General features: G+C 51.4%; 1 protein-coding gene across 1 annotated transcript; it reads left to right on the top strand.

The window, feature by feature from the left end:
- Nucleotides 1-7,729: 7,729 nt before the first annotated feature.
- On the top strand, nucleotides 7,730-23,385 carry ENKD1 (enkurin domain containing 1). Its single transcript, XM_064519359.1, has 9 exons — nucleotides 7,730-7,996; nucleotides 8,536-8,629; nucleotides 13,733-13,841; nucleotides 14,618-14,842; nucleotides 16,261-16,433; nucleotides 20,072-20,233; nucleotides 20,699-20,868; nucleotides 21,784-21,920; nucleotides 22,458-23,385. The coding sequence occupies exons 3-9, from the start codon at nucleotides 13,757-13,759 to the stop codon at nucleotides 22,616-22,618; spliced, it is 1,113 nt and encodes a 370-aa protein (XP_064375429.1). The 5' UTR covers nucleotides 7,730-7,996; nucleotides 8,536-8,629; nucleotides 13,733-13,756; the 3' UTR covers nucleotides 22,619-23,385.
- The last annotated feature ends 346 nt before the right edge of the window (nucleotides 23,386-23,731 follow it).

Genomic DNA, 23,731 nt, shown 5'->3' with positions numbered 1-23,731 from the left:
GCTCAGAGATGATTCATTTTTGTTAAAGCAACCTTTGTTTGCTTTCACCATTATTATTGCCTTTTACCCTTATTGATTGGGAGGAGGAAGATGAAGGTGGTGTGAGAAAGGTGCACACTATGGAGGCAGCAGGGATGGGCCAGATGTGCATGAGTGTGGGGCAGGAGTTCTGTCGGGGACTGAGCATGCCAGCTTCCAGCAGAGACCATCATCCACTTGAAGATGGAGTTAACCATGCCTGTAGTGTTTGCTTCTCTCCACCGTTTCTAGAAGACTCTAGATGTGAATCCAGGCAGGTGTGTGGGCTTTGAAGAAGGGCTCCTCTCTGGCAAGTTCAGACATGCATGATCTGCTGCAAGGAGCAGGCACCCAAGCTGGTAACCCAGAGGGACTTCAAACCACCCAACATGTTTGCTTTTACCTCCTTGGAGCTCAGCGTCCGGTTCCAGAGTAGTTGCACTCCCTGGGGCTCCAGCAACCTGCTCCAGCTCAGCCTGCCCTGCTGCTTCACATTCCTCCTCTGATGGGTAGCTCAGCTCCAGGCTGTCCAAGTTGATGTACTGGTATAAGGGTCGCAGACGCTGCCGTCGTCCTAGCATAGGTAGAAGAAGAGCACAACACTGATAACCCCTTCCCTGCCAGGGCTTTGCTCTATCTCACAGGCTACAACAGGCCTGGGAGGAAGTGGGGGGGAGGCAGAGGGGAGAGAATATTATCCCAGGGAGAGAATATTATCCCAGGCTAGGACAGGAGTCTGGGGCAGAGCACCCATTGCTTTATCTGCCCCCTCAAAGAGCAGCCACCGCCAACTCAACCTGGCCTGCAGCATCCCATTTCAGAGAGAAGCTGCTCCTGAGGGATGATGTCCCTCAGTGGCCCAAGGGTTGTATCTTCTCTGGATCCAACCTGTGCATCCTTGGAGGACAGGGACGCTGTTGGGGAATGATGAGGCAGTGACTTAAGGAAAGAAGAGGTTTGTAAGTAAAAACTGGGCTCAAACATAGCCATCTTGGAGGACTGCAGACTGGCTTAGCTGGTGGCTGATTTTTTTTTTTTTTTTTTTTTTTTTCCCCTGAGAGGTACAAGTTGAAGGGGGAGGCCGATGCCTTCTGGCTGAGGCTGCCAGGTGGGACAAAAGTGGAGTATGTGGCCACAGCCCAGAGACAAAATAGCAGCTGGAGGGAAGAGCCCTGGTGAGCCTGTTCTGGCATTGTGGTGCCCAGCTGAAAACTCGGCAGTAGCAGAAGCATGGTCATCACTAACCCACAGGGACACCGCCAGATTTGGGAGTAGCAGCAGGGCTGTGGGCCACTGTTGTGCTGTGGACTAAGCCTTGAGGCTGTCAGCATTCCTGAGATGACTCAGTTAAAATAATTAAAACAGATGCCAGCCCTTGCAGACACCATGCCCTGCCAGGCAAGCTGGTGAGGCTGCAGCAACACCTCTTTGCTCACCCAGCACACTCAGGCCAGCCCCTCCACAGCGGGCTGTACAAGAGGACAGGCTGCTCGTTTTCTTCCTTCTCTTCCTTTTCTTCTGATGTGTGGCAGAGAGGCCAGAATTGCCTCTGAGGGCATCCGTCTCTTCAGCTTTGGGATGCAGCTTCTGGAAATCAGTGTGCTGGAAGACGAGTACTTGCAAATCGACCCTGCAGGACCGAAACAAGCTACCTGGGCTCAGGGCCAGCTCTGAGCTGGTGCGGCTGTAACCTGGCATCAGGCTGCGGGGAGAAAACTAAGGTGTGAGACATCTCGGCAGGGCCTCTGACCTCTGGCTCAGGATCTGCATTTAAGCTCAGCCATCACCCTTGGTCCTTGCCTGAGCTATGCTGCAGCCATTCCCATGCTGTTCACACACCTCGCTGCTCCTCCCCTTGCCTTGCTGACTTGACTCCCTGGCTTGACCTTGGACTTGGTCAGCTAGACTCTGGTTCCCTTTCTACTGTTGACCCCACATCCCCTTGGGCTTCTCCCTTTATGCACTTATCTCTGGTCTATCTGCTCTTTTGAACTCAAAGCAACTTTTAAAATTACTACAAACTCAGTTCCTTAAATTTCAACAGCACAAAATAAAAACCAAAGCAGAAACATGTTCTGGCACTAAGCTGCAAATCCTTGATGCTAATATCTTCAGTGCTACACTCATCGCCTTCCTCCCGACCTTGTTTCACTCTCACACAGTGCAAGTGCACCCAGGGCAGATCCAGGCCTTACTGGTGGCTGTTCCCAGTGCAGTGAGTCCAAGTTTCACTGCAACACAATGTTGGCCCATGAAGGAGATGTGGTGACTTACTTTGCTTCCTTGAGTTGGAAGCCATAGGCTAGCAGCCAGACCTGCAGCGCTGAGACAGATCTGAGATCCTTCAGCTCCGGAAAGAGCTCTCTGTTCTTCTGCATCTCCTCCTCATACAGCTCAGCGTGAACGACGACACCTCGCCCATCCTCGTCCCACTGCGGCAGGATGCGGGAGGACATCACTAACAAATAACGCTCCCATGCTGCCCAGCCCAGAACCCTCTCTTCTCAGACCCTGGCATGGTCTTTGCTGACCCTGTTATTGTGACTTGAACCCTTTGGCAGTGGTTAATAACCATCTGGATTTGTGGTTTTACACCCATTGCAGCCACAAGGTCTGGGAGACGAACCCAGCTAGACCACAGATGGGAGCAAGCCCATGTTCCTGCAGTGGCTTTCTATGGTGGCTGAGACTGGCAGTGTCCATATGGCTCACGAGGCCTCCATATTTCAATATGGGTTAAGGACTCCCCTTCCTTGGGCTGTCAGCTGCAATCCTGCCCCTCCAGCAACAGAAGGAGGCATTGCCGGTGGTGCCACTGCGAGGCCCCAAGCAGTGGCTGGGGAGACCCCCTGAGTGTGCTACCACAGCAGAAAACCGTGAACCAACCAGACAAAGTGTTGGCTGGAAATTATTTGGCTGCCATTTCATGCAGTTTAACTGGAAAAAATCACAGATAAATATTTGGGATCATCTCTTCTCGGCTTGAGAAAGACTTAACAGTAATGTGGTACTTTTTGTTTCTGGGCAGCAGTCCCTGCCCCAGGGATATTCATCCTTTGCAAAAAGACACTTTCTCTGTGACTTTCTCCTCCCCTAATTCTGGGGCACATCAGGGTCACCCCATTCTCTTGCAAGGTTCACACTGGGGCAAATGCTCCAATTTGTGGCACCAGGGCAAGAAGACTTCTCTTTGGGTTCATTATAACACCCATGTCAAACATGAAATCTCTCTTCACCTCCAAAGCTTTGATGTTTGGGTTTTCCAGGGCTGCTGACAGCTGGGAGAGGATGTGCTCAGGTGGGACCTTCCCTCTGGGCTTCTTCGGCCTGGGGCTCCTCACCATGTCAGAAGTTCCAACACAGACGTCCACGTGGCAGACGCTCTGGGTCACAGACCAACGTCTACACGAGTGTTTGGTTTGGCTCAGGACTTCATCCCAAAGTGTGATCCTTTGCCCAGCCAGGCTGGAGCCAGGCCAAGGCAACCCTCCTCCACGTGGACATGGGATCCTCAGCACCGGCTGTTTCTCTGTACAGAGCCACTGAGATGGCACTGCCCTCCTCACAGCCTCAGGATCAGGGTGGTGGGTTTGAGCAGGCTGAGCTCTTCCTGGAGCAATAACTCCATGAGATGTGCTGGAGCCAGCACTGAACCTGGAGCCACATTTTGTGCTCAGCCATTAGCCCTCCTTCTCCTTCATGCTGTTTGTTCACTCAATCTGTAACTGACCCACTTTCCCACAGCAGACCCATATCTCTATCCCTCTCTACTCCACCCTGAGCTGCCAGAAGACCCCAATCACACCTTGCACCTCTTTCTTGTACCTCTTTCAGGTCAACCATCAGCTTCCAGGGTCTGACCTAAGCCTTGGCATTGCCTCCCCTTCCACAGGGAAAAAGGGGAGGACAAGTGGCACATTACATGGATGCAGCAGCTAGCTTGGTCTGTGACAGATGAATTTGAGTAGCTATGTCTCTGCCCTGCTTTTTATGGAAAAAAACAGATCTGTTGGAGGCAAGTAACCCTCAATGTAACCCTTGGGAGGGGAAAAGGAACTGATATGGCATGGAGAGTGGTGAGCAGGGGCTGGAAGAGACTATGAAGCAAGGAGGGGACACCTGTAACACAGGTATGCTGGGGGCTCTGAGGTTGGGGACACAGCCGGGGACCAGCACAGACCCAGAGATCAGATCCAACAACACAGCTCAGCACCTAGTTTCCCACAGATTTAATATATAATAAGGACCCACTATAGCTTTCTCATCTAGCCTCCTTCATTCAGGAGACTGTCACAAATTCATTCCTGTCCTGCCTTTTCTAGAGACCTCCAAACATGATTTAAGCATTTCCACTGGCTGACTACAACCCTGGGCAGCTTCAGGCACTAATTACCCTCCCCAGTGAAAAGAGCATCTTACTGCTGGTCCCTGCACGGTCCAGCTTCCCTTTCCAGCCACTAAAACGCCTTATAAACAGATGCCCACCTGGAAGGCAGCCAGCACGTGTAGATTTGGCACAGGCGATGGCTGATGCTGAGAGGCACAGAGCTGCAAAAGCCAACTGCAAGTGTTCAAGCTGCACTAACGGATGTCCTCCCCACAGCTCCCTTTTGAGCCTCCCTCGTGCCCTGGGGGTCGGCTTTGGGGTTTGGTTTCAAATGGCTGCAGTTGGAAAGGGAAATTCCAGAACACCTCGCGGGCGGCCGGTATTACCCTGCCTGGCGCCGTGGGGACACGCCAGCAATGCCGCGTCCAGTTTTGGGCTCCTCAGCTGAAAAGGGATGTGGAGAAACCAGAGAGGGACCAGCAGATGCTCCCAGACGGCTGGTGCCGGGGTACATGGTCCGGGAGGGTAGGTGGTGGCGCGGGGCCCTGTGAGGCTGACCGAGGGGAGGCCCCAGGGCGATCGCCCAGGGCAGGTTCAAGGAGGATGGAGCCAAACTCTTCTGGGTGGTGCCAGGCGGTGAAAGGAGAGGCAGTGCCCCCAAATTATGGGTTGGGAGGCTCAGGGGGGCTGTGGGGCCACTCCATCCTGGGGTGGGGTGCAGCCCTGGGACTGGTCACGGGGAGGTGGGGGCTCCATCAGGGCTCAGCAGGACACGAATGCCCCTACCTGGTGCTGGCGTTGGCCCTGCTCCAGGGGGATGAGGTCCCTGGTGGTCCCTTCCCGCAAACGCTGCTGTGGGTCCTACGGTGACCAGCACCAAGTCCCATCCCTCATGGCCGCAGCAAGACTTTGGTTGGAAGAGGCAGAGATTTCATTTGACTTTTGCACCCTGAAGCTTTAAGGGAAGGCAGGAGGGCAGGCAGGGCATCCGGGGAGGCACTTGCTGTGTGCCCTGAGGCAGGGCTGGGCTCTTTTGCTTCGCTCCATGCCACGGTGTCTAACCCAGCTAGGCACCGTGGCACTCCTGGGCATGCTGAGTTGAGCAGGGAGCCCAGCTGAAGGCTTTGGGGGCCCCTTACAGTTTTTAGTGAATCTGGATTTGTTAGCAGGATTATGACCAAGCACATCCACACACATCATGGTCTTCAGAAGCAGCTGAACCTGGTTAGTGTGGCCATTCTGTTATATACTGTCGTATCGCTGAACCTCTTGCAGCCTCTCTGTCACTTGTAGCATCACCAAAGGAACACTGGTTTGACCATGTCAAGGAAGTCTTCTCCATTCATCAAGCGAATGGTGCCCTCTCAGCTTGATGAAGAGAGTACTCTTTGCCTCCTCCACCTCACCAAAAAAGATTGAGAGTAAAAATTCAGATTTATCGTAGAAAATAAAAGTTCAGCTGCTGGAATTAGAAAGAAAATCACAGAAAGGAAAAATAAGAAAATACTCCATCAAAATATATCTCAAATCTAGCTCTGTTCCTAGAATTTTCAGAATGTTTGGAATTTTCTTCCAAGACATGCACCAAATTATGGATTGACATTTGGATATGGGGGAATCCATTCCCACACCTGCAGGTGTTCATTTTTTTGCTTTGCTTGCAAAATTTTTTTTTTTTTTTTTGCTTTTTGGGTGCTAGAAAGCATGAGAGCACATACTATGGGAGCAAGCGGTGTTACAGCAGTGTTTAAAGTAAGTGAGCTCCTCCTTTTAATTTAAGGTGCATGTCAAAACTCAGTGGAGTCAGCAGGGCATGGGGGCCCTGCAAAAGTGGGGAGATCAATCTTTGAACGAAGGGTTGTCATGAAGGCCTGAAACAAGGCTGTTCTGCATATATTACCGTGTCTGAGAAGGACACACGTTAAAAACGGAGTGATAAAGTGTAGGCAATTTGCAATTACAAAGGTGCAGAGAAATCTAAGCCATCAACTCTGTCTAGATGTGTCTGAGCTGAGTGAGCACTTGAACCTAAGGCACTACATTCTCACACTGGGGTCTAAATGCTAGAGTCCAGAAGAAACTATACAAGAGACTTTGAGGAAGTTTTCTGCAGGGTGTCTTCCTACTCAGGATGATTTATTATGGTAACCAGTGAACATAGGAGGGGAAAAGCAGCTGGCTGGCCTACAAGGTATGTTCTGGAGGAAAATAAGCACACTGCTTTTGGTATGGTTTAAGAATCAGTTAGTTGCCTGCTTATCTACTGCTGATCTCCCATTTGCAAGCAGGGAAAACTAGCTCCTTGAGTGCTGGAAAGTGGAGGCTGGTTTTCCCAGGTCTCTGGGTGGGGTGCTCAACCCGCGGAGGTGACGCCCTGCACATGGAAAACCAGGCCCTTGCGGAAGGCTTATGGGTGTATCACAAGCCCGCCGGCCCTCCCCGCAGCCAAGGGCAGTGAATATTTCCTGCCTGCCCGTTCCCACTCTGCTCGAACGCCGGTCATCTTCCCAGCCCTTTGGTTTTGTCCTGCCCTCATCAGCTCCTTTCCGACAACCACGGCGTTTGAGATGGGTTTCGCCCCGCTGCGAAAGCGCATCCCTGCAGGAGCGGGCTGAGCAGCGACTGAGCCAGTCTGGCAGCTTCTTCCTGACGGAGACGGCAGTCCTCGTCCCACCTCCTTCTTATCTTTTGCTTAGGAGGACTTGAAAGCCAGCCGTGCTCCATCAGAGAAAACATTTCAACTGGAATTAGTTTTTATCGCAGTTCTGTCTAGGCTGAGGCTTCTCTAGGCAGGGGAAGACTGGTTTGTTAGTGACTTTTTGCAGGGCAAATCACTCGATTAGAGATACACAGCGTGACGGGGCAGATCTGCAAGGCACCACCGAGGTGATTTTACCAGCCTGTGCGAGAGGGAGATGCCTGCTGCGCCTTGACACTCTTCTCACTCGCTGTTTGCTACAGCGCGGAAAACGTCTGTGAAACCCGTTTGGCTTTTCCCAAGCAGGCCTTGCTGCCCTGGGATCCGGCCGACGCCGCTTCCCGCCTCCCGCGGCTCCTGTCCCCGCGCTCCTGCCTCAGCCTGGAGCAGGCTCCCAGGCCTCTCCCCAAGCCACCCAACGGGGTGACCCAAAACTCCCTCAGGCAAAAAGCCTCGGAGCCTCGGGTGGAGCGAGCGAGCGAGCTGGCGCGGCCCGCGGGGGGCCGGGGGCCGGCGGGGCCTGGCGGGGGGACTCGCGCCCTGAAGCTCCCCGCCGCGGCCACTCTCCCCTGTCGCCTCGACTTGACCCCAGATGCTCCCTGAAACCCCCCCCGCTGCAAAGCCGAGCCCCCGGGCTGGCCGCCCCCAGGCAGGGCCGCCGCCGAGCCCGGGCCAGGCGGGGGGGCAGGGCCGCGGCCTGGCGCCGAGGGGAGGCACAGGGCCGCGGGGACAAGCCGCGGCGGCACCGCCAGGCCGCGGCTCCCCGGCCCTGCCCCGGCCAGGGGGGGCGGCCCGCCCCGGCGCAGGCGGGCAGCGCCGCCACGGCCGCCCCCCCCGTGCCCGTCCCCTCCCCGGCGCGGCGGCCGGGCGGAAGCGGCTGTTGCCGGGGGAGCGCGGCGGCGCCGGGCCGGGCCGGGCCGGGCCTTCACGCGGCGGCGGGCGGCGCCGGACGGGTCGGTGCGGGGTGCGGCCGGGGGTGGCAGGGCCGCTGCCCGCTGAGGCTCGCAGGGGAGGAGCTGCCGGTGGCCGCCGGCCTGCGTGAGGCCCGTCCGCCGCGGGGCAGCCGCCTCCCCCGGCGCTCGCCTGCGGGGCTCGGGGAGGAAATTCGCCCTGCGGCCGTGGCGTCGCCGCTGCCCTCCCCTGGGCCGCAGCCGCAGCCTGCTCCGTGGGGAGGCGGCTGGCCCTGGGCAGGGGCCTGCGGGCTCCCAAGAGGGTCCCCCGCGGCGCCCAGCGCAGCTCTGCGCTCCAGCGAGTCAGGCCCCGGCCTTCGTTTTCAGCCTGTTGCGCTGCGCAGGCTGCCTGCCGCAGTCCTTGGTTGAACGTTGAAACGCGGCAAGCTCTGGGATGGTTTGGGACCGCTTTAACAGCGCCACGTCTGGGGGGGAGCGGAAGGGGGGCACTCGCAGCTGTTAACATCGTGGTGTGCACAAGTGGGACATGGTTTGGGGCTGTAGCTCCTGCAGAGCCCTTATCTGTGACCCTGATTCTTCAGGTGTGTTGGGAAGTTCATCAGAAGGCTCCTCGGCACAACGCCTTGTTCCTGGTCTCAGGACTCACCTGGAAGAGCTTCTCTGCGGCCTCCCTTGGTGAGTTCCTCTTCGGCATCCAAGGAGGCGTCCCGGTGCCTCGTCCTGGGGACAGCAGTCTGGTTTTCAGCCTTTTTAAAGTCTCAGCGGGAACGTTTCTTGGCCTCTGTCGGACAGCAAGGCTGTTTGTGAGCAGGGTGTTTTTGTGTTTTTGGTGTGAGGATGTGGTGCTCCTAGAGAAGTCAGCTTGTTGAGGCACGTGGACCGTTCAGGTGTGACTGGAATTGCAGTGTGATGGAGTGAGGCTCAGAAAAGCCCAGCACTGGAGGGGCGTCTTAGTTGTTTTGAGGATATTAATGAAGTATTAGTGAAGCGCAGCTTTGGCGACTGCCCGCTGCCTTTCCATGGTGGAACTGTATCAGCCACAGGCTGTTTCGGGCAGTGGGTTTTCAGCCTCTAGACAGTTGTCTCCCAGGGGAAGGAGGGGTCACTGAACCCACTTGGTGAAACATTGGTGAGCTTCTGCCTACCCAAACTATTGGGCGCCTGCATGAATTGCTCCAGATTTTCTGGGCAGTCAAGTTGTGGCACCCTGAGATCTGTTTTTCTGGCTGCCTTTTTCACACCCACCCACTCCCTCCCTTGTAACACAGGAAACGAAAGGAGCCAGGAAAGCCAGGAGTGTTTTTTAGGGGTATCCAGATATTGTTCAGTGGAGCATTGAATCACAGCAGGACTCCCAAAATAGGCTTTCTGTGGATTTTCTGTAACAAAACAGCTAGTTGAGATTTTGGACCCCAATGTGCAGGCTTCTGTCTCCATCTCTCATAGCTAAGCATTGCGTGCCAGGTCCTGTAATCTCAGCACGTGATTCATCCTTGCATCAGAGAAGAATCCCACGTGTTAAGGTGGGGTGCCTTTTTGTTGTCCTCCTCCACTGATTTCCTTGTCATTGTAATAGAGGATTTGGCTGCATCTCTGCTCCTACTCTGAAATACCTGCATCAGCCTCTGCCTACCTTCCAGGGCTGAGCACAGCTCTCGTTTACCTCCTGTTCAAGGATGCTGCTGCAGGATATGCTAGCGACTCTTTAGACAGAATGTATAAGCTGGCTTTGTTCCTGAGGGGCTGTTCATGGACACATGCCCAACTCCTAGGGAACAGATGTCCCAAATACAAATGCCAGCACCACAGTTGGCTATACCTGGCCCCCTTTGTTTTCAAAGCGGCAAAAGAGAAAATAGGTCTTGGAGACTGGCGGGTGGTGAAGAGCTACTGTCTGAGGGAAAATGCATGGGGAATGGTGTTAAAAGGAGATTATTAGTCTATCTCATTGCGATCTGCACAGAGTAGCAAGGGAAAAGCATGCACGTGGACTAAAGTCGCTGGATAGGTTCGTGATACAGTAAACTGCACATTGAGTGTCACTTGGACCTCAGAAGTCAGGGACACACTGTCCAGTTCCACCCCTCTCGTTTTCCTGTTCTGTCTCCATCCTCTTCATCCCCTTCCTATTAAACATACTCACCTTGCATGCTGAACTAGCGCTGTTATTGGAATCCTGGAAACAAGGGGTGTTTCGGCCCTCGACTGGAAGAGGAGCAAGCTCAGTCCCTCTTGACCTGAAGTGTTTGCTCTTGTGACCTTGTTTCCTAACCCCCGATTTTGCCCTCGAGTTTCTGCAATAGGTATGATCCCAGATCTGTGTGCCAGCCTGTATGGCACTGGGCCCTAAGGATTATCCCAGGGTTACTTTCCATTTAAGCTAAGGGTATTGAGGGAGGGAGCAAACAGCCAAGACCAGCTGAGTTGAGACTAGCCCTTTAATTTGTTTCAGATGACTTGCTCGAGTTACCACAGTTTATCACAGCTGTGGGATTTTTTTTTATTTCCTATGCTTTTTGCAGAGGTCGGCTCATGAAGGCATGAGGCTCATTTTGTTTCAGCTCTGTGTGTGGCAGTAGCCTTCTGGCTAGAGACCCAGGCACAGTAGAAATGTGATCTGTGAAGAAAAGGGAGTGCTCGAAAGTCAGATACAGCTCAGGTTCAGGTTTTGACTGGGCTGTGAAGAACACCTGACAAAGCTGTATCCGTTTGTGTGTTTCATAGTTTCCTTAACTACGATGAACAAAAACAAGCCACAAAATGAAGTCACGGTTCTCCCAGGCTCTGAAAGGTCTCAGGCTACTTTACTGGGGGGGATAAGTAACATTTTTATTGTTTGATAAGCTGGGACAAAGAGCACAAAGAGTTGAATTAATGGTCCTTAAACTTACAGGGCTGCTCTGGGAAAGAGATAGGGCTGGAGCTGTGTTTCTTGACTCCCAGGCCAGGACTGAGCTGTGGTCCTGGAGAGAAAGTCTGCACCCAGTCAAGAAGGAAAATGCTTCGAGCCAGCCTGACTCAGACTGGATGAATAAGGAATGCTGAAGTATTTTGGTTGTTCTGGCAACTGCGGTACACCTCTTTTGTAGCTGTGCTAATTTCAGGTGAGCAGGGAATAGAAATCTAGGGTTTGTGTAGCCCTGTGGCTAGAAGCAGCATCACTGCTACCCTAGCCAGTTCTGCAATCTTGCATGGGGTTAAGAAGTCAGAGGAGTTGCACATATATATCCGTTTACCTGTATTTAACAGGATTGAGTTTGCGGTCTGCCTGCATCTCTAAAATGCCATAGCCTGAGAGGGCCCTAAATAGTGTCTTTCTCTTGGCATCTTCAGGGCAGTCAGATATGTGTATTTTTGACCTTTAGCGTTGTAACACACAGGTAAAGAAGATGCTTTCCTGGGTGCAATTTAGCCAGTGTGGCTGAGCCAGCTGTCAGGTCACTACTGAAAGGGCTACCTCTATTCTCTTTTCCTTCCTCCACTGTATTCAAAATGCACAGGACCATTTGAGCTACAGAGCTGTCATAAGAAGTGAAGCAGGAGGATGGGAATGGCAGTGGGAGAGCATGGAGCTCATCAGCACATCCCCTTTTGGCAGACGTGAGCCGTTAGGTTCTCTCTCCTGTGTCAGCTGTGTGCACCTTTGGTTGACATGGCCAAGAAACAGGAGCAGAGCAGCAGCTTGGGAAGTCTGCACTGATCATTGGTAACTGAAGGCTTGGCTGCTTCATCTTAAGACTGAGAGACTGATGCTAAGGGCTTGTATCCCACAAAGATGAGTTCCCTGTAGATACCTCGATAGGCAAAATACTATTGTAATGAGGTTGTCTGATCTTGCAAGATCCAAATCCAGAGGCAATGTGACTTGCAAAGCAGGGAGTGGGTGTAATTTGCAAATTCCATGCGGCAGGGCCGGGTGCTGTTGGGACGTGAGATGTGGCTTGTGCTAAGGTTTAAGTCAGCCCTCCATCCCCCGCGTCCTATCAGCTTGCCTTTCCTCCTTCAATCCCCCACATTAATTGTCTGCTTTGTTACAGGTCTCGCTTTCAGTCTGTCATTTTGTGTGTAAATTATTGGGTTTGAAAGTGAGTTCAGATCAAGATCAGATGTGAATTTCAAGGCCAGTTGCTATTCTAGAGTAATTTCTTGGTGAACACTTCTTTTCTAGAGTAAGAGAACCCGTTCTGGCGTAGCTGGAGCAATTAAAAAGGAGACTAAATAATACCAAAACAGTGTCCTCTTATCTCAGGCTGAGTGTCTGTTCTGAAACTTTAGAAATAGTTTTCCAGACTAACTAGGTACAAACAAGCCACTGAACTTGCTTCCTGATGTGCAGTAGTCACCATTGCTTACTGTGCCTCTGCAGTTGTGTGTGGGAGATGAATAACAGCTTTTTGCTAATGGGTCTCATGTCAACAAGGGTGATTTAACAGGGAAGACTGCAGTGCATTAGTTGCTATGACACAGGCTCACTCATCCTTGTACTAATTGTTTATTGGCTTATAAATTAAACTGAAGATGCTGTGTCCCATCAGTGCTAGGATGCTGAGGATCCTGAAAGGGGTTCTTCCCATAGAGTCGTCTCTGAAATCTTTAAATTACTGACTTGGGAGTAAGGATTCTAGCCCCCGCTCATTAACTGAGCAGCAACCTGTCCTGGTTCCCATCGAAATTATGTTGCGATCCTAATAATGGATCAAGCTCTTGTGGCATCTGCCGGAAGTTTACCAGCAGTCTGTGCCTGTTGATGCAGAATCAGAGGTTTTGAATCCTCATTTTCTGGGCAGGGAGCAAGTCCCCCGAGTTTCTTGTCCAAAAGATCTCAGCCAGCATCACAAGGACATAGATGCTGGCTGCTCATGTGTTGGAGGGCAGTGCATTCCTTCCTTGTCAGAGGGAGGAGAGAGATGGCAGGAACCAGCGTGAGCTAGACCAGACAGTGCATAACAGGGTTTGCCAGAAAGTAGCTGGGACAGGGATTTGTGGATCTGTCTTGTTCTCCGTTGGTCTGCTTTGAAAAGTTATTAAGAAATAAAGAAGATGTTTTTATAAACAGCTAACTCCCCCTTCTCCCTGAGATCTGAGAGATCAGCTGGGCTCTTTTTGTCTCAGGACTCTTCCCTAGAAATGAAGAATCTGCCCCTACGCCGTCCTGGAGTGAAGTGTTTTGTCTTGGGTCCTTTTGAGGTTCAACCCCAGCTTGCTCAAACCCAGTGACTTCACTGGCACATCTCTCGCTCATAATACACCAGAGGGGCTTGACTGCACGGGGTGGGGGATTCGGGTTACATTGGGCGGGTAGTGTGCGAAGCACAGTAGTTATGTGGAAGGAGCCCATGGTGCAAGGTAATTCAAACATAAGGCTAAAATGTGTCAGATGATGTCAAACTACCCTGTATTTCCTGTGAGCTAAAAGCACATAGGGCAGTTATAACAGCTCGGCTCTTGCTTGCATATCTGTATTAAATGTTTCTATGTGGGAGAGCAAAGCCAGGAAAGATTTTCTGTACTGAAGATATAGGTATTATAGCAACCACGGACATTTCAGGTTCAGCTCTGGTAAGAACACTTGTTAGTCACACAATGGGGATGGTGCTGCTGTTAAGGGCCTTCACCCCAGACAGAGTCCAGTTTTGGCTGATTTTCTCCAGGATGTTTCTGTAGTTGAGTGTGAGCTCTTTCTAATGAAGGTCGGAAGTCTAAATGTATATTAAATGTTGCTTTTCAATGGCTCAGTGAGCCCTATTCATTTCTGTTCTCAGTGATGTTTGGTTTCAGTTGCAGAAGCAGAGCAACAGCAGAATGTGTGAAGGGCCATCCAAAATTTCTGGACCCATTCCTCCAGACCCTACACTCTTTCCAAACTATTACAAACGTCCTTTCTCAGGTGAGTCCTTGAGTGCTTATAATATGTCTGCTTTTTTTTGGACTTTGGCATGAGACAGCATACCCATTTTCACAGAAACACAGAACGATTGAGGTTGGAAGGGACCTCTGGAGGTCAGCAAGTCCAACCCTCCTGCTCCAGCAAGGTCACACAGAGCATGTTGCTCAGGACCCTGTCCAGATGGCTTTTGTATATCTCCAAGGAAGGAGACTCCACAACCTCTCTGGGCAACCTGTTCCGGTGCTCAGTCACCCTCACAGTAAAGAAGTTTTTCCTTATGTTCAGATGGAATTTCCTGTGCTTCAATTTGTGCCCATCGTGTCTCATCCTATAACTTGGCACGACTGAAAATATTCTGGCCTCATCTTCTCTATACTCTCCCTCTAGATATTTAAAGGTATTGATAATATCTACCCCTTCCCCGCGCCCCCAGCCTTTCCTCTCCAGGTTGAACAGTCCCAGCTCTCTCAGCCTTTCCCCTTGTGAGAGGTACTCTAGTCCCTTAATCATCTTAGTAGCTTTGCTGGACTTGAAGGTTTTATGTCCTTGCTCTTTGGTGTGCTCAGCAGTCTTGGTCTCCACTCTTACTGGTGCAGGTATTTCTCCTGTCTCACTAGTGGTGATCCAAAAGGTATTCTGTACACCTGACTGAAAGATGGGAAAAGATAAGGTACAGGTGTGGGGGGGTGCCTCGTGTGCTGTTTGCAGCTGCAGGTGAAGAAAAGCATGAGGTAAAGTCATTTCCTGATAATCTGCTTCTGTTTCTTTTTCTTTAGCTCGAGGAAGGCTGGAAGGGAATGCACAGAAGCTGGATTTTACCTCTGGCCCCCTGGACCCAATTCCTAACCCGTATCTGACTTTGGGCAGTGCCCGCCAGGTCCAGCCAGCCCCTCGCATTCGTCCCAGTGGAAGGGACATTCTGGAAAGAGGGCAAAAGGGAACAGTCAGTCTCTTACTGCAGCTCGAAGGGATCTCCCTTGACAGAGGCCTGCCAGTGAAGAGTAAGTACAGCTGAATCATTGCTGATGTGGTTCATGCTCAGGACCAGGGATGAAACATCAGGGGTTTGGGTGGATTCCTCTGCTCTGCTGCCCCAGAGGTGGGAGAACCTGAGTGTCACAGGGCTGGTCACTAAATCTCCTGTGTTTGGTCTGCCTGTTTGTGGGCTGGCAGCAATGTCCCTGGGCCATTGCCCATTCTGGAGTGGTTGCTGCTGCGGCCTCCCTGACTCCAGTCTGGCCTAGGTCTGCAGTTGGAAGATGGACTGTGAAAAAGACACTGTTTAATTTGGACTGAGGACTAGTCATGGATTAGAGACTATTTAGAGATGCTGGAAATAAATCAAGCCCTTCTAATTTGCTGCCTCTGAATATAACCAGTATCATTTTAGTCAAACTTGCGTTAGGATTTCACATGATCCATCTTCATAGAGCATGTTTAACCTGGAGAATTCATTGCTGCTGAGGCCCGGATTCAAGAAAACAGTCTAAGTATGTGGATAATGAGAACAGTGGAGGAAAGTAGAAAGTGCAAAAGATACTCCCTTCCCTAGGGAAGTCACCCAGAGTAAGTAGGGAGGTCCAAAAAAGAAGAGAGGAAGCCAAGTGCTGGCTGTCACTTAAGTTGCCTCATATGCTGGTACTGACCCTGGCCCTATCTGTCACCAGTGCGGTGAATGTCAGCTGGTGGCTACCACAACTGCTGTGCCAAAGCAGGAGGGGAATGGAAAAGGGTCTGGTTGTGTCAGCTGTCTTCCCTGTCTTGGGGAGCCCAAGGAGGGATCACTTTTGTTGCTTGATTCAAAACCAAAAAATATGCTCCAAACTCTTGATGATGTCTCCTGGAACAACAGCTGGTCCTGAACCTGAAACCAGGAACAGTGCTGGTTCAAGACTCTGTGGTTGCAGTTAACCAGCGTTCCCTTCCGTGCCCAGCAGACCTCTTGATCTTCTCCCTGGCATCTGAGACAGGGACAGCTGAACACCTTTCTTTTCTTGTGAAGCAGAGTTGGTTTTGTTAGGTTCAGAAACATGACATTGGCCTAGCTCTCGAGAGTATGACAAGGGCAGACGTGGCTGGTCTGGCAAAGTCCAAAAAGGGACAAGTGTGACATGTTCCTTAAGAACGAGGGAGTCTGTGAACACCAGGAATGCACATAAACCTGTGCTGATACTCATCCAGGCACTCTGGGGTCTTGGTCCATGGCAGAGTGGAGTCACTCCAAGAATGTGCATGTAGCATGGGAGGAAAGCACGCAACAGATTGTCTAGTCTGCAGGAGAGGGGAGAGCTTGTGGTTTCTGTGGGCAGTTGAACTCACTCTGATGGTGGAGCTGTCAGCTCTGGTGCCAATGCTCCAAGAGCCTGTGTCTGTTGGCAGTGTCTGAGGGGTGAAAGCTCTGTCTCCCCTTGCTGAGCAGGGAAAGAGTCCAAGGACCACGAGAAGGAAAATGTGAGGCGAATAAAGGAGATTCAGAAGAAATGCAAAGAGAAGGAGCGAGCCCGTGAGCACAGCCAGCCCAAGCCTGTGAAGGCTCTGTGGAAATCCCAGAAATATGACAATGTGGAGTCAAAGGTGAAGGCCAAACTTCAGGTCAGTACCCAGTGAGCTCTAAACTCTTCAGGCCCAGGGATGCAGGTCAGCCAATGGGTCTGTGGGACACTGGCGGTGGGAGAGCCCCAGACCCCATGGGTTTGGGGCAACTCAGTGCTGAAGCAGGGAGGACATATGCGATAGTGGGACTGTGCTCTCTGGATCCACGTCACATGTTCTTGCTCAGCACAATTGCTGTAATAATCCCTGTCCTGTCTGGCCAAATGAAGCCCTCACATAAGGGAAGCAGAGAAGAGAAAAATCACATCACAACCCTGTGGCTGCAGGCTCCCACTTGGCCATTCTATTGCAGGGATCTAAAGATGGTTCCTGGGGGAATGTGATGCAGCCTTCACAGCATATGCAGTGTCTTTAGGTGTGTCCAGCTGGCTTTTCAACTTTACAGTGTTTGCGGCAACTCTTGTCTGGAGTTCATGCCAAAAGGCTGTGGTATTCTGCCCCACAGATCATGGTACTCACCATTTCTGCATGGAATTGGGACAGAGAAGGAGAATTAGGCCTTCAGGCTGCTGGCCACTGAACTTCGGTCCAACTGTTACGAGCCTATAGACCCTCAGGGGTCCTGAGGGCCCTGTATCTCCAGATTCTTCTTCAAGTAGTTGTCCCAGTGAACATTCACTGTGCAGTGGGTGCATACAAACATCTACCCAGGCAATCAAGGTGGAGGCCTCGTAGCTCTAGCACAACCTGTTAAGGGTGTGTGTACTTCTCATCTTTTGTACATGTGCTTGTGGGAGAAGGGATGTGGGTCATGCCTTGTTTTCTAAGTCTTTCCCAAGCTTTCTGTGCTGAAACATTTATGGCTCATGTTCTGCACACGTGTCTGGCTTTGTGAAGGTTTTGGTTTTTTTGGTTTCTTTCTTTTTCTTTCTCTGCCTAATCTTTTCGCCCTGGTGGCTTCCCTGAGCCTAACAGTGTTCAAGTAGTTCCTCTGTCAGAGGGCCTTGCAAAATGTATGAAATGGGCTGTCTTGGGTAGAAGGGTACCTGTTTGTAAGGACTGTAAAGTTAAGGCCCACTGGGAGAAGTAAGAAGAGTTCCATCGCTATCTTTGGGTGGATCCATTTTGGGTGGATCATCAGTTTGGATCTGGGAGGCCTCTGTCATTCAGGTGACCTTTGCCTTCGGTCATCCTCTTCCTTCAGCCGAAGGAAGTAGACATTGTGGCTCCTAGTGTTATAGTTGGTCAGTTCGCTGTCCCACAGCTGAGGGCAGGGATGCTGTGCCCAACCTCAGCCCTAGAGACCTCGTGCAGGTTCTTGGGGGCTCCCTTCCAGCTTCAGCCGCGCGTGAAAGATGCCTGCTGAGGAAGGGGAGGTGCAGGCCTGCTGCTTCAGCTGTTAAGCAGCTGGCTCTCAGGAGTAACCTCTCATTGTTGGATCCTGCATTCCCGTTTGCTTCAGGCTTGTCAGCTGCTCAGGAAAGGGCTTCGTTCCTCTGCAAGTCCCCAGTACCTCTTCATGGTCTCCTTCTCTGTTCTGTCTTTGGCACCAACTGCTCTGTGTGGAAAGGTGAGCTGTCGCTTGTGCAGACAGTAGGTGCAAGCTGGGTGATCTTCACTTATGCAAACCCTTCCTTGGTGCTCAGTAAGAGAGCTGGAAGCTTCACCGAGTCCCTCTTCATCTCCAGTCTGTAGCCCTTGGACCAACTTTTGACGCTAAAAGTGTTACATGTATTGACAAACATTGCAAAAACTGGCAAGATGATTTCCAAGCCAGTGGTTCCAAATACTGCATCCCTTCTTTCCAGTCTGCCACCAACCCACTCTCTGACATCCATGACCCATTCATGTGGAAAGGAGCAAACCCACATGTGCATTAGGAACACAAGCCTACACTCTTGTTTAACAAATCCTTTGAGTTAGAGGAAAATTGAGATATTTTTCTCTTCCGTTCTGGGGAGAAGGGGATGGTCTATTTGCAGACAGTTTCTGCATGGTGTATTACTAGTGCTCTGCAGATTCCTCCAGAGGGAGGTGGCAGAAGGCCCTGGTGCTGACTCGTGTCGCTTTAACTGTTACTGCTGCCCTCCTAGAGCTAGTGTGTTCCCTCTGAAGGATCTCCATCTTCTGTGGAGCTTCTGCTGAGAGACTTAAGTTGATTCTGTTAGGTCGTGATGTCTTGTGTGGGGTTTCTTTTCTCTCATCCGTCCCTGCAGCTGTTAATTGTAGTAGCTTCTTTGAAAAGGGCTTTGACAGTGTCTTGGTGCTCTCATAGAAGGAGACGGGGCACACTGCACTCTACTAGCACACTCCTGCTTAAGATCACAAATTTGCTTGATTTCTAGCTGAACACACTAGTTAGAGGAACTTCTCATCAACTTGTTGGTGAGATCTGAGTCTCCTGGCTTCTCTTGAAGAAAGACTTTGGAGTATGATCAGGCTGGGCAGTGCTGAGGCATCACATACAGTAGCAGCCTGGTCCTCCTTACACCGGCATTGCTGATGTTACTGTTCTGTCTCCCCCTTCAGTCTTCAGGACTACCAAGTAACCAGGCAACAAGGAATCTGCCTTAAAAGGACTGCAGTTCTGTGGTGACAGAGCAGTTGAGACTTTAGGTGTCTATAAAGATCTGGAGGATACCGTTAGTCCCTGTAACTGCCAGAAGTAGAGCAGTGTTGTAGTGGTATTTATCATAAAGCCACCCACTTGCCACAACATCAACTTTCAATATTCAGGGTTTGTTTGGGGGCTAACAGGCAGTCTGCAACAAGGCTGAGTGAGACCTCAACTGGTGTTGCATTGTGCTGATGCTAATTACTGCTGCTGCTGAAGATGCCTCTGAGATACAATTCCATCCTCCCCAAACCACTAGACTCTCTCACTCTCTGCTCCTGTTTTGAGCTGGGCACCTTTCTGTCTAGAATAGGATAATCACAGATTTGGGGTGCTGAATAGAGTGAACCTTGAGGACAGCATCTAATTTGCGCATCTGCCAGCTTCATGCCTGTGTATGTCATTTCATTAAAGTTTGCTATAGCAGGTCTCAGTAGCATGTCTCAGATTTATGGAGGAGGGATGGCTTCTTCTGAAAGCTCAGATTCTATAGCTTTGCCAACTAGGGAGACCAGTATGTGTCTCTCAACTTTCAGAACACTTACTTCACATTGCCATTTACCCTTTTCACAGAAAGATTTCTGCTTTTTAAGGAGTCGTGATCACTGTCAGTTTTGATTGTCCCACCATTGAGATTGTCCCTAGCACTGGTAGGTGACTCTCTTGGATCATCTGGTGTTGCTGTCTTTCCATGCCTAAAGGATTAGTCAGTAAAAAGGGAATCTGGAACAATGTCAATGCTTTGCGCGTATGTGATCTGCATGCTTGTTTCTTCTCTTTTTTTTTTTTTTGTGCGTGTGTTTGTGTTACTTCACAAAGCTCAGTTGACAGGTCCAGATTTGATGCTGTTGGTGATGTCTGCTTTGGCCTTTGCTGGCTATGATTTGTGTATGGATTGCCTTCCCCCACGAACTTCTGCCAAATAGTGGCAAAAAGGATGTGCTGTCATCTGTCTGCTGGAAACTTGTGGTTGAGCTTGTGGTTGACCACCCAAACTTTATTGAATGGGTTTCTCTTTACTCCAGCATCCCTCCAGTAGCATGTCTTTTCTTGCCTTTCCCAGGAAAGCTCTCCACCTCCAAATCCAGAGGCCTTGAAATTCCTGAGGGCATATTCTCGATGTGGCCCTGGGATCAAGCCATGCAGGCCGCTGTCTCCAAGCCTTGCCAGAATGAAAGCAGGGGCAGACACAGAAGCTCCAGAGGCACTAGGTGCCGAAGCCAAGGTGAGTTGCATGCTGTGTGCATGCTCCCAGGGTTTCCAACACTTGCCTGTTGCTCCTGCTTTGTACTCTTCGTGTGTTCCTTCTAAAGTACTGGTTTGGATGCGCTGCGTGAGCAGGGAGGTCTGTAAATACTGTTTCTGGCTGGAAGGAAGGAGCAGGACCTTGACCACGGGGGTGGTGAGACAGGGGTTCAAGGATTGCTAATACTCTGCTCTGGCATCTTCCTTGCTCATGTTTAAAGAGAACTCCTCACTTTAGAAGTGCAAGCGATCTCACATCTGCTTTTTCTAGGGCTTTTCTTGGTGCTGAGATGGGGTTGGTTGAGGAAATGTCCATCCTACTGTAGTACACCTGCAATTCAGTGTCTTGTACAGGTCCCTGACTATTTGCTTTATCCCTTGTGGGGCAGCTGCACGAGTGCGTCTGCCCAGCCATTCCCTACTGCCTCCCTCTCTCTCCTTTCAGATCCAGGTGGAGGGCAAGAGCATTGACTTCATTAAACACAACGCCCGCAACGCCAAGCGGGCCCCGTTGCGGCGTTCCCAGTCATTGCAAACCCTGGCTGAGCTGCTGGAACAGAAGCACCGGGAGCAGGAAGAGTACAACACCAAACAAAAGGGCCACGTCCCCCAGTAGTATGTATAACCCAGTCTGTAACAAGCCTGACTCTTCCTCTTGTTCCCCAGCTTCTACACAGATAGAAATGGGAACGAGTGTAGGAGTGTCTCTTGCCATATATATGCTAGCAGTGCAATGTGATGTGGTCTGGGGAATATATGCAATCCCTGCTGGTTTCCTGACTTAACAAGCATCCCATGGTCAACGTGACTGGGCTCGGAAAAAATTTGGTCTCCTCCTCCCTTGCTTGTTGCTATATGTTGATGCTAGCATGTGGATGCTCTGTGAGTTCTTGGAAATGTGCTCCTGCCTGATTGTAAACGTTGCTCCATACGACATAGCTTCAGTATTAAAAGGTCTGCTTTCAGAAAGGCAATTAGCTTGCTTTGCCTCGCAGGCATTCATCCTGCCTTGTACCCAGGGTCTAAGGAACATCAGTTTGGTGCTTTTTGGGGTTCCAAGTAAAAAATGGTCCTGTGGCCCCCAACAGCTCCTGGGTGACGCTGTCCTAAGACTGATCACTGTTTCAGTCCTTTGGCTCTCTGCTGCGTCTGCCATTCCTGGCTGTAGGCCACTTCATCTGAGTTCATTCCATCATTTGCCCACAGATGCTTCTGAGAGGGCTCAGTGGCCTGAACTGGAAGCAGGGAGCAGAAGCTCTTGCCTCCAAGGAGTCCAAATCCAGCCTGTCTGTGTGGGCTAAATATAAGGGTGTTTCCCTTTACGGCAAGGACATGTGCTGGCAGGGTGGGTGGAGAATGGTCTGTGTGTGCTGACAACATTGATCTCCGTGTCCTCAGACAGCAGCATGGGGAGTGGGAGGCTTTGGAGGGCCCAGTTTCCAGCCTCTGCCTGTTTCCCCTGGGCTGTCATGCCCTGGGTGACCCCTCTTCCAGATGTGCCAAAAATGTGCTCTCGTTCTGCCCTGGCAGCCTGTTGGAGAGGAAGGAGCTGTGGCGGAGACAGTTGGAGGAACAGCAGCGAAACCTGCCAGATCCTGACACACCGCCTGGTCATACCATGATGCCTGAGGGCCAGCGGCTGGAGACCCTCAGCAATCTGAAGCAGAGTAAGGGGAAAAGAGATAGGAATTCTAGCTCAGAAAAATAAGAGATCCTAGCCAGGCTTAGAGAGAGCAAAGTTCTGGGGCACAGGTTTTCCACCTGTTTTTCTTCCCCTTGAAGAGTTGTCCAGAATAAGACATATAGCTGAGATGTTGCATGAAGAGCCACACTTGTACTGTGTGTTCTCTGTGTGTGCAGAAAGAATGATCCCTTCCAGCTTGGTAGGGCTTGCAGGTTACAGGACCGGGTCGCTGGACTGGACTTGGCCCAGTGGTCAATGATGTGGGCTTGGCCCAATGATGTTAGGGTTTTTATTGCTCTTAAAATCATAGATTTAGGTTGGAAGGACCTCCAGATGTCTTCAATCCAATCCTTGCTCAAAGCAGAACTACTGCAAAGAGCAGGTCTCTCTGGGCCCGATCCAGCTGTGTTTTGAATCCAAGGATGGATGTTCTCTCTAGGTCCTTGATCCACTGCTTCCAAGAGCATAGTGTTTGGACAAAAATTACTTTCTTTGCTTACCCAGCTTTCCTTTTTTGCAGGCCAGGAGCAGCTGGTGAAGGACCTGGTGATGCTTCCAGTGCGTGCGGACACCCTCAGCATTCAGAAGAGGCGGATGGAGCTGGAGAGAAAGCTATCCCAGATAGAGGAAGCCCTCAAAATTTTCTCCAGGCCCAAGGTCTTCATCAAACTAGACTCCTGAGCCATTGGGTGTTGGGTGTGTTGTGCTGCTTTGTGTGAACATCCTTCATCGCTGGAGAAGGGCTGGTAGTCAGCTTGGGAGGGAGGAAGGCGAGTTCAGGACCCTGGGCCCATGCAGGTGCTGATACATTGTCTAATGTGCAGTCTGCATCTCTTGCTCACCCTCCAAGATTGTATCTCATCCAGGGGAAAGGGAGGGAGATGGATTAATTTACTGTCTCTGCGCAGTGTGGAGAACAGTTGTTTCTGTACTGCTTGACTTCTCACAGAGATCTGCTCTCTGTGCTCTTGATCCGTGGGATGGATCTCATCACCTCTTATTTCCCTGTTTCTGGAAACTGGTGGGAGGTCTCCCATGCTGCTGCCTCTGGGCCTGGTGCTCCTTGTGCCCCTTTTTCTCCTTAACTAGTCCATGGGCATTGCGCATTCCTGACACCTGTACACCTGGCTGCACTTAGAGGCAGCGTGACCAGCTGCAGCCACAAAAAACCTTGTGCTGCCTGTCTGCCATGCATGCCCTGGTCCTCAGTGCTGACCTGTCCTGAGCACGCAGCTGCTGCCTGTACAGCCTCTGACCTGCTGGAAGTGTTCAGCAGCTCAGGGACAGCTCAAGGGAAAGGGGCGTAGCGCTCCAGTCCTTCCCTCCCGGGAAAGACCTGGGGCGGCAGCAGCGAGATCTGTCAGGAGCCAGCCCAGCAGGGTGTCTGGAGAAACCTTCCTTGTTCATGGGGCAGGATGTGCTCCAATAAAACATCTTGTTTTCCTCCATCAGTGTGGACAGCAAATTGCAGTTCTGAGCAGGTTCAGCAGGGCCTGAAGAGTGGTGGTGGAGATGGCGGTGGGCCAAGGAAGCTAGAAGCATCGATGTAAGGCAGCCGAGGGGAGAGCTGTCGGTCCCCCCACAGCGGGGCTGTGGGCTGTGTGTGATGGCAGCAGACTCTGAAAGCCTGAAGGAGCCAGTGTGGTTAGGTATCGAAGCGCTGGGATGTTGGGATGCATTGGTGGACTTGTGAGTGGAGAAGCCAAATGTGAGCAGAAATCCAGCTGGATCCCAGTCTTCAGGTGCACAGGACATAGCAGGGCAGGTGTCACTGTGCAGGTGAGCTCACTGCCC

Source organism: Dromaius novaehollandiae, chromosome 13, assembly GCF_036370855.1.
Source record: "Dromaius novaehollandiae isolate bDroNov1 chromosome 13, bDroNov1.hap1, whole genome shotgun sequence".
Taxonomy (NCBI): Eukaryota; Metazoa; Chordata; class Aves; order Casuariiformes; family Dromaiidae; genus Dromaius; species Dromaius novaehollandiae.
This window is presented reverse-complemented; position numbering and strand designations above follow the sequence as displayed.